This window comes from Sciurus vulgaris, assembly GCF_902686455.1.
Source record: "Sciurus vulgaris genome assembly, chromosome: 2".
Lineage (NCBI taxonomy): Eukaryota > Metazoa > Chordata > Mammalia > Rodentia > Sciuridae > Sciurus > Sciurus vulgaris.
The window spans coordinates 120237445-120248164 of record NC_136462.1 but is presented as its reverse complement, the minus strand read 5'-3'; the positions used below and the strand labels follow the sequence as shown (position 1 = coordinate 120248164).

The 10720-nt window shown below is 50.4% G+C and overlaps 1 protein-coding gene across 2 annotated transcripts; it reads right to left on the bottom strand.

The window, feature by feature from the left end:
- Nucleotides 1–1315: 1315 nt before the first annotated feature.
- On the bottom strand, nt 1316–10514 carry TBC1D21 (TBC1 domain family member 21; the record flags this gene model as incomplete). Of its 2 annotated transcripts, XM_079126231.1 has the most annotated exons (11): nt 1316–1348; nt 1702–1785; nt 2418–2534; nt 3481–3581; nt 3912–4008; nt 4957–5057; nt 5148–5258; nt 5730–5824; nt 7565–7668; nt 7770–7877; nt 10455–10514. In XM_079126231.1, 11 exons carry the CDS (start codon nt 10512–10514, stop codon nt 1316–1318), a joined length of 1011 nt encoding a protein of 336 aa, XP_078982357.1. The 2 variants fall into 2 exon arrangements, with proteins under 2 accessions (XP_078982357.1, XP_078982358.1); XM_079126232.1 differs by lacking the exon at nt 7770–7877.
- Nucleotides 10515–10720: the final 206 nt, after the last annotated feature.

Genomic DNA, 10720 nt, shown 5'->3' with positions numbered 1-10720 from the left:
AGAGAGAGAGAGATGAATTTACCCATGTGTCCTGCTACCCATACCCAGCTAATGCTAGCTCTTTAATCCCGCAGAGAAGATGTCATGGGTGGGACAGGGCCCCCTTCTTTGGCACCCCCTACCTCCCAGCAAAGACAACAGCTAAGAGACTCAGAGCCAGCCATGAATGGAAGAGTGTCACCTGAGGAGACCAAACAATAATTAGGGACATAATATCTTTCACATGACAGTCACTGAAAGTGACAGGATGGGAGCAGGAGGGAGGGGTGGTTGACTAGAGCGTGATCAGGATGGTTATGCCTTACCCCCAGTGACCAGAGTCCGCAGCAAAACAAAGGCTCCCTCCTGTTCATCCAGCAGCCCTCCTCGGCATGGCATAGTTGAGTATGTGTGTGTGTGTGTGTGTGTGTGTGTGTGTGTGTGTGTGTATGTGTGTTGCTGAGCAGCTGGGGGGCATCCTGCTAGCCCTAGATCCTTTACAGGTTCAGCCCCTCCTGGCGTGTCTCCATGTCTGTCCTCAGGGTACCCCACAGAGTGGCCAGACAGAGCATGGGACAGGTTGGGCTGTGAGGCTTGGGGTTATAGGATGGCCTAGGGGAGCAGGTGGGACATGCCTCTGCCCCAGGTAGAGACTGGCTGCCTGGCAAGGGCAGACTGCTTTCTCCTGAAGAATGAGTAAGGCTGAGAAATACTTGAGGAGACATGTGCAGGCTGAGAAATGAAGGTGCAGTTATGAAGGGGATTTGAAACAAGGAGGGAAATTGCCTGCTGGTCTTTCCACTGACAGTGAAGAAGCCTGGGAAAATAACTTAGTTGTGTGATTGATTGATGTGTTGGGAATGATCAGGGTGGGGGGCAATGGCAGGGGTCAGCCTTGTTGGGACCTGAGTCCCAGAAGAAGGCTAATCTCTGTGAGATATGTGCAGTATTGTCCTCCACAAGTGCCTGGAAGTGTCTCAGGGTTGGCATTACCCTTAACCATTTGCTTCCAGATATGGATCCACTGCAGCCCTGGAAAACCCTCAGTGGGGGACGCGTTGCTGGCCCACACAATCTCATCCCAGCACATCTCTAGCCTCACAATGGTCTACCCATCAGATCTTCTTCTTATCGTGCAACCCCATGTGTCCCCAGCTCCTAAAGTCAAAGGAGACATATTACCACCAAAAACCGTTACTCAAAGACTGTTTGTATCATGACTGTATTACCTGCTTCCTACCCAACACCCTGTCAGACTTGATCCTGACCTCAGGACCAGAGAACCACCTTCGTCCTATTCATTGAAGGCACCTGTCCACTGGGGGTGTTGGTATTCTCAGAGAAAGAAATTCTTCAATGGCTGAGGAACCTGGAGAAGCGGAGAGTTCCAGCAGGGGTGAGGGAGACAGACATTGGTCTGTCACGCTCCTTCATTTCATCCAGTCAGTGACCTTCTCCTGAGCCCCTGGATGCCCAGGCCTGTGCCCATACCCACAGGGATGGACACAGGGGATGGCTGATAGAGGTGGTGAGTTCAGTCTATCCAGGGAGGTGGAGCTACACATGGGCACAGAGAAAAGACCATGCAGGGCAATTTCCTTGGGTTGGTGGCAGAGGATGTAGCACAGACTGAGGCTGAATGTGTTTGGAAGGTCAGAAAAGGCTTCTTGGAGGAGGATGGGGAGGAGGGGGAGGAGGTGAACACATCATTGGGCAACTTACATCTTTTTGGATGAGCTCAGCGTAAACCATGCAGGCGGCAGAGATCAGCTCATCAGCATCAAGGTCGATGAGTTTGTTGCAGGCCTGCAGGGAGGCACAGGGGTGGGGTGCGTGTGTCTTTGTGTCTAGGCAAACATGTCTCCCTGTGCTCTTGGGCACAAGGGAAGAAGGCCACTCCTCATAGTAGTTGTTAGGGGCCCCCTGACCTTTCCCCCAACCTGCCTGGAATAGTACCTGAAATTTCCCGATTCGGGGGAATGGTCAACACAGCTTTCAAACAGGGCTCTAGGGAGTTCTGGGGTTCCAATGTCTCAGGCACTTCTAAGGAGATCTTGGTTTATAATTGGGGTGACATCTAGGATTTTTTTTTCTCAAAGACTTCTACTTTTTAAGAAGTGTTGGAAACCTCTAAGTCCTTCTGCCACAGGAGTGGCCCAGGGCCTAGGGTAACTACAAGGCAGCAGAGTCTAAGTTAAACCATTCAAGGTCTCAGGATCCTTGCATGCTAACTAGGGATGATAAGATCATCGCAGCGCCTCTGTGTTGGGCTTGTTGAGAGGCCTAAACCAGCTAGTCCAGCAAAAGCCCTCAGGACAGTGCTCAATGCTCAGGTCTCTTCACTATTCCTACAAGGGCAAGGGTGGCATGGAAGACCAGTGCCCCATGACCCTAGGGTGTCGGGGCCTCCGGAGGTGCTGGCCCATGGGTGCTCTCACCAGGAGGATGGCGTCACCACTCATGCTCTCCAGCAGTGCCTGCTCACGCACCATCTGCAGCATGCTGTAGGCCACCAGCACCTGAAAGTTCCTGCAGGGCTTTCCTGTCAGCAAAACCTGTGGGGGTAAGTGGTCTCAGCCTGGACGCTGCTGCCTGACTGCAGACCCCCCCGAGGATGGTGAGCCACCCACCAACCACATGCCCAAGGCCAGCCATCCCTGGGTCTGCTGATGTCTGTCACCCATTCCCTAAGGCAAGTGCTCACAGGCATCCTTGAGGCTCTGAGCATTGTGCTGGCTACAGGGAGATTCAGAGACAAAGGCCTCAGGGTATTCACTGCTGGGATGGGCTACTGGGACACTGTAGCATTTGAGGGGAGTTGAGCTTGGCAAAGCAAGAGCTGATGGGAACTCAACAATCCAAGGGTGTCACCGAAGGCCTGTGGTGGTCATGGACTTGGGCATGGAGACCAACAGTCCAGGAGGGAGGGGCCAGGCGGGTAGAAGTTGACTCATGGGGCACTAAACACCAGGCTGACAGTTGGGCTGAATCCTAAAGGCAGTGTCAGTCTCTGGGCAGGGCAGTGACAAGTGACGAGTGTTTTCCCAAGGAGATTCACCTGCTGATGACCCTGGAGAACTATGTCAGAGGACTGTGGGTGTCCCTGGGGGTTTGCCTTCTCCAGGAGAGAAGACTCAGAGAGGAGACATCACTCTGGTGGTGGGAAATGCCAAGCAAGGGGCAGCCATGGGAGCGAGAGTGGAGGGACAGAGTGGCATGCAGCTGGACACAGGCCAGGCCTCACGCACAGACCTGAAGATGCCTTCTGTGCTGCCTGCCCTGCAGAAGGCGCAGCCAGTGGGGCCTCTGCTCGGGATGAAAGGATGGGCAAACTGAAGCTCCAGCTTCCTCCAACAAGGTGGGAGCAGGGCTGCTGGCCTAATTAAGCCCCAAGCCACCACACTCCTTCCAAAGCCAGGATAAAGGAGAGGAAAGGAAAATGCAGCTTTTGCTGCTGGAGAGGTGCAGCCTCCCCCTGGTGTCCCCAGCTGAGCACCTCACCTCCCAGAGCCTCCAAACATCATCGAAGGATTTGAAGGCACGCTGGAAGCAGAGGCAGAACCAGGGGAAAAGGGCCTGCACGGCCCCCGCACCCTTTCCTTCTGTGGGGAGAGAAGCAGTGCCAGCCCAGGAGGCTGAGGTCAGGGGAAAGAGGGGACAGCACACAAGATGAAGCCAACACACACAGATGAAGTCACAGCACAGAGCATGCAAGACTTGTGAGAAACTCGAAAACCCTGGCTGTGACTTTTCCACCTGCCCTTGGAGACTGGGGCTGTTGTTCAACAGTGCAGACCTCCCAGGGCCTGAACAGAAGATCCATCAAGCCCGCCCTCCCCCAGGACCAAGGGCAGCTGCCATGGCTGAGCTTGGGCCCCTCCCATGCCTGCCCTGCTGCTGGAATGAGGTGACAGGAGGTGGGGACCACTCACTTAGGTGCTCAGCAAACACGGGGTCCAGGAAAGTGATCAAGCTGTTGAGCATGTCTAGGTTCTTGCCCACCCCGATGTTGATGACACAACTGTGCTCCTGCACAAGGTGGGTGCAGGGAGGGAAACCGAGTCCTCCTCAGCTTGAGGGCACCCAAAGCGTCAGCCCCACTTCCCCTAGCTCCAACTCTGGGGGCCTTCTGTGTGTCTGGACAGGCCAGGCACATGTCTCTGCATGAGTATGTGCGTGAATGCGGGCACACCCATAGTTATGTCTACGTCTATGTGGTCTGCATGGCAGGCATGCCCGTTTGTATATAAGTACATGTGTACATCTGTGGGGGACCATGCATGTGCTGTGTGCATCTTACTGTGTGTGTGGAGGGGACAGGAATGCAGAGACATCTCAAATGTGACTCATTGTCTAGTGAGACCCATCATCTCCATGCACACATACTATTCAATCAGAGCCAATCGGGACAAGGGAAGAGCAGGGAGCACATTGTTGCAGGGACAGAGGGTGGGTGAGGGGGCTCTGGCAGCCTCTCACAAGTCATGAGGGGAGGCTTCCCAGCACCTTCAAAACCCCTCAACCTGGCACAGTAGGTGTACCTGGGCACTCTGAAGTCCCCAGGTATCTGGAGTGTAAGTCATGTAGAGGGAGCAGTGCGGAGCCAAGACCAAAGGGGAGTCCTTGACTGCCTGGTTAAAGCTACTGGATTTTATTCTGGAGGACTTGGAGAGCCACAGAGAATTGGCAAGGAGGATAGCCATGTCTGGGGAGGGGAATGCCAGGAAAGGGTGCCATCACTGGGCCTGGCCAGCCACACTTATTCTTTCAAGATTTGGTGACAGCTAGACTCAGAACATTGCTCCACCCACTTCTCCTTTCAATGCCTGTCACCCCTCTGGAACACTCCCCAGCTCCCGGGTGTCTCAAAATTCTGTTTAGGGGCTGGGGAGAATGGCAGAGGTTGCTAATACCTGCCCAAGCTGGAGGGGGTGTTAGGGGAGCGAGTGGGTCCCTGAGCTCCAGCGCAGCCCTCACCGTTTTCTGCAGGAAGAACTGAAAAAGCCAGAAGGTCTCGTGGTCATGCTCCACCATCAGCTGGAAAAGCATCACCATCTCATGGAAGCCCCGCTGGTATTCTACAGAGGCGAGGGCACTGTGAGGAGAGGGCTGGGCCTGGTCCCAGGAAGGAACCGAGAAGTGTGGGCAGGAGCAGCTCTCTGGCTCACCTGCCTGGTTGTTGCAGACATAACTCAGGAGCAGGGTCTTCTCCAGCCTCTTCTTGTCAATGAGGACATTCCCCAGGGGGTCTTTGTTATAGAGTTTCTGGAGGTCATATGCTAGGTTGGGGGCAAAGAGGGTGGCACAAGCTCACTTTGAGTAGAGGGTCCATGGATGAGTCCATCCCCTGCCCAAGAGGGCAGGCCCTAAGACATGCTGGGGAGAGGGCTATGAAAGAGGTGTCAGTTCCATCATACTCAACTCCTCACCCCACAAGCTGTCTGGGTTTCTCCCCTCCTCCAAAACCTTAACCGGGCCATACCCTCTGCCAGGAATGCCTGACCCCATCCAATTCAAATCCAACCTTGTTCAAGGCTGGGTGGGTGGAGACAACGCGTGGCAGGGAACAAAGTTCTGTGTGTCTAGGGGCACCCCATGGAATAACTAAGTCCAGCTGGAAAAATTCCAGACACAAATCAAAGCAGATTCTAGGACTGCAGGAACCATCCAGCCCTGGCAATGACTGAGAAGGGGCGGGAATGGCTTTGACCCACCCCCTCTCCCTGCCCAGTTCTCTCTTGGCTGCTTACCGATGTGGTTCCGAGTCTCAGTGAAGTTCCGGTGCAAGTTTTCCAGAAGGGGCTGAATCTTTTCGTACATCTGGCACAAGGCATCATAGTTCTTCCTGTGAGAACAGAATCGAGACTGAGCAAGGTGGCCTTCCCCTTTTGGTTAGAGGGAAGAGAACTTTGAGCAGCTGCAATAAATAGCTTCTGGGTCCAAGGAGGATGCAGGGCAGCCTGGCCCACCTTGCTCCTACCTGTGATGCTCCCCCCTCATCTCAGCCTGTGCCAGCCCCGAACATTCTTTCGTGTGGACCTGAAGCACAGCACAGAGATGGTTTAACCTCTAAGCTCTGCAACCTCTGCACCTGCATCCTGGCTCTACAGCTTAATAACTGTGTGTCTTCTGCTGGGTTCAAAACTTGGGATGTCACTCTCCCTCTCTAAATTTCAGTTTCCTCATATGTGTAATGGAGATGATATTGGCACCTATGCCTCAGAATTGGGAGGACTGGATGAGATGTTGATTTGTGCTTATTATTAAAATGTGATTTGTTGGTGTACTGGGCTGACGGGTATCTTTCAAAAAGATATGTCCACTTCCTAGCGAACCTATGAATGTGGCCTTATTTGGAAAAAGGTTCTTTGCAGATGTGATCAATTTAAGGATCTGAAGATGAGACCATTCTGGATGTTTTGGGGGTACATCAAATCCAATGCCAAGTGTCCTTGTAAGAGTTACACACAGATGGTCATGTGACCATGTAGGGCACAAATCAGTTCACTAATGTCCAATGGACTGGAGTGAAGCAGCCACACACCAGGGAACATGGGAGCCACCAGACTCTGGAAGGTGAGGAAGGACTCTCTTCCAGAGCCTTCAGAGGAAGCCAATGCCTTGATCTGGGTTTCCAGCTTCCAGAACTATGAGGGATGGATTGTCTTGTTGTGGGCAACTTCTCAGTCTACGGAACTTTATTTCAGCAACCTTAGGAAACTAACATAGGTGACTCTTCCCTGGACTCTTGGGGACCCGAGCTCCCTGCCTAGCCCAGCTTCCAAATCTGAGGTCATCCAAATTTGAAGACTATTGTGTTAGCAAAATGCCCTGTCCTGGCTCCCTTGTCTGAGAGGGCTTCTTGGAGGAGGTGCCCTGTCCAATCTGGGCCTTGAAGGAAGGGTGGAGTTTGAGAAGACAGATGATGGAGCAGCCAGTATGGGTGGAAGAGAAAGAGTATACCAAGAGCAGAGGGGATGCAAATGGTCTGTGATGGGGCGGGGGTGGGGGTGAGCAAACAGGGTGCCAGTCAGCCAGCCAGTGTGGTTACAAGGTAAGGAGCCCAGACCAGGACAGGCCTTGGAGGAGGATGGGCCATTTGAAATGTTACTAGTTATCCACTAGGGGTGTTTACAAATCTCCTGTTGGCACCAGGAGGAGATGTGGGCATGGGTCAGGAGGTAGAAACTTGGACCCAGGAGGCAGAACAGCCATGGGGCTGGGAGGTGGGGACAGGGATGGGGCCAGGGAAAGAAGGTGGAAGAAGCAGTTCCAGGGCTGCTTCAGGTGTAGTTAGCATAAGTCTAGGGGAAGGATGGAATGGGGTCGGTGGATGGATCTTGAGAAGAGTTGCTGGGATTAAGGCCATGCCTGGGTCATGACCAATGCAGAGGTGCTGGCCCAGACCTGATTGCACCTGCTGTGTGAGGGGTCTGAGAGGGGAACATGGTGTGGGGAGGTCTCATCCCTCAGAATGAGAAGTCCAAATAGGGGAAGAAGACTGAATCTGCAGGCTAGGGTGGGTAGTGCCTGCCACCTGTAGCACCACCCACCCTCCTCTGACAGAGGATCTGGAATGTTCTACCTCCTTGTGCTGTCCACTGTGAGCCGCTCATCCTGGGAACTCTGCCACGAGTAGTAGCCTGTGAGGAACTTCCAGGCTTCGGTCCTCACGAAGGGGTGCAGACCCTGGGGGAGGTGGGAGCCCTGTCGAAGAGTTCCACCCAATGCCATGCCAGCCCCCTGCCCTCAGTTCCAGGGCAAGGCCAAGGTGTGCTGGCAGACCGTACCCTTTCCAGGATGTTAACACAAATGAAGTCCCGTGACTTGGCCAAGTGACCATTCTCATCAAAGAAGCTGTCCCACTCTGTCTTGTCAATGGGAGGTTTTCTCTTCACCTGGCAAGAACAAGCCGTTCAGGCTTCTGTGAGGGGCCTTTGGCTTTTCTTTTCATTCAAAGTGAATTTTAAATAACATGCTCTGCACTTTGCAATAGAAATCAAAGCTCACAGCTTCTGACTCATGAGGAAATTACTGCAAATACATAGAAAAAATCCTGTATGCACAATAATTTTCATTGCACGTTACTTGCCAAAATCAAAAGACAAGCACTCAATGTGCTGCAATAAAGGAATAGTTAAGTAAACTATGGTTGATATACACGGTGGAATACTGTGAGGCACACAAACAGAGGTTCACAGGGAATGAATAATAATCTGGAAAAATACAAATGTTAACAGAGAAAAGCAAAATACAGAATAAGATATTCAATATTCTGTGTACTGTACTCCATAGTACTACCACAACACTCATAGTAGTACCTACATATTGAGTCACATATTATAAAAATGATACCACCTCTAATATAAAATTCATTAGCCACTATAAAAATTGTTTGGAAAAAATGACACAAACATCCCCTCCATCAAAAACAACAGTGATCCACTTTGAATAATAGGAATTTAAGTTTTCTTTTCCTTCTTGTACATTCAAAATTTTCTATAATAATGTAAACTGCTTGGATAGTGGAAAAACACAAGATATGCACTAATTAAACACATTCATGTGCTTCAGTTTATCTTTCCTGGAAATGTAGAATGGTTCATCACAGAGAAGGGTTTCTAATTTAGATAAGGTATGAGTGTGTCATGCACATGTGCACCCACCTGTATGTACATGCTTGTGTGTGAGTGTGTGGGGGGTGGGGGGAGCAAGTGCTCTGGCTGCAAAGCAATTCAAAGGTTTGTAAGATAATAAGTAGGAGTTTGGGTTTCTGTTGGAGTAGGAAAGCTTCCTCTCTCCCTTGGGTGTCCCCTCCTGTTGAAGAGAAGAGGATCTTGAATGTTACATTGCAGACAGAGATGCGACGAGGGGCAGAGCGCAGCAGCTGACTGGACCATCTAATATTCAAACCCTCAATTTCCCTGCATACCTGAATATGTGCATGTGTGAGTCAAGGTAAATTTCCATAAAAACCACTTGAGGGTCTTCTCTTTCCTTCTTCTTTTTTTTTTTTTTTTTTTTTTTTTTTCAGTACTGGAGATTGAACTCAAGGGTATTCTGCCAGTGAGCTACACCCCCAGCCCTTCTTATTTCACTTTGAGACAGGGTCCTGCTAAATTACCCAGACTGGCCTCAAATTTGCAATCTTCCTGCCTCAACCTCCCCAGTTACTGGGATCACAGACATATGCTACTGCACCTGGCTGAGGGTCTTCCTACCTGCAGATTCTGATTTAGAAAGTTCAGGGGATGGCCTAAGATGACACATCCCTTACAACTCCCAGGTGATTGGTGGTGATGCTGGGCCACCGAACATGAGAGGAATGATATTAGGAGGTAAAACAGCACCAGAAATGAAAGGTAAGAGCCCACAGGCCCCAAATGGGAATAATTTCACTGTGTGTTTGATGGGGTTGGATTGGGAATCACATTCTTTGATAACTCATTCATGCTCTAGCTTCTGAATTAAAATAGGACATAGAGGGCCAAGAAGGTACAGAGATATTGACACTGGCCTACCCTTGGGATGCCTTGCCCCACCCCCACAGACTCCATCCATGTTGTCATCAGTGACCATCTCCACACTTGGGAGACTCACTGGTGTATGAGGTGGACTTCACAGCCCACTGCATGGCTCTAAATGCCAGCTTTGCACTTACTAGCTGTGTGACTGTATGACTGTCAGCAAGTTCCTAAGTCTCTGTGCTTCCATTTTCTTATTTATAAAATGAGTATAACAGCATCATCTATCACATAGGACTATGGTGAAAATGAATGCATAAAGCATTTAGGACAGTCGTTGTACAGGATAAATGCTGTGTGACAGCTTATTTTATTATTATTAGCCCTCTCTAAATTCAAAGAACTGAAGAAAGACATAAAAAATTCAAATCAAGACTTGGGGATGACCTGCAGTAAAGCAATAACATTTAAAACTCAGGGAAAGAGGTGCCCATTTGGGATTTTTTTATGCATCACTCTCTTAATCACTATGATTAATGAGATTTGAGATTGGTTGAGGGCATTATAATTAGTTATGATTTTTTGAAAAGAGTACCATGTGGAAAATTTTTGTGACTGAGGCGGATTTTTAAGGAATAGATAGATGTATCTTATTAACTGGGTTTGGAACTGCTTACTAACAAAAGCACTACTGCCACCTGGTGGTAGCATACCAAAATTGTTGGCATAAGCACCAGAGAAAATTCACCAGCATTTTCAGAAAAGAACTGGCAAATCTAAAACTCAATGAAGTTAGAATGATACATCTGGGGAGAAAGTAACACTGGCTTAGAGATAAGGTAAAAGGAGACATGGGTGTCTCAGTCCTGTTGATGTTAAGATCAAGTACAACCACCTGCGTTCCACCTTCTACGTCAGCTTGGAATCTCGCCTTTCCCACCCAGCAGGGGAAAGGGCCCCAGAGCAAACCAGAGGTTGGGAAGAGCTGCACTTGAGCCGAAGAACACACACCAGGATGAAGGAAGCTGACAGCATGGCAGAGAGGCTGTTTTCAGGAGAGAGGGTGGTCATAGCCCCTGCTAACAGTCTTCAGAGCAGCCTCTGACCAGCACTCACTTGGAGCCCAAGTGAGGCTTAATTAGCAGGGGAAGGTGTCCTTCCACTTAGAAGATGAGTTGCATTCCCAAGAAGAACTGGGACCTCTCCTGACCCACACTTGAACAGAGCCAGACTGCTGTGTGTCACAAAGTTCCTGGAACCCTCATCACAATGACCTC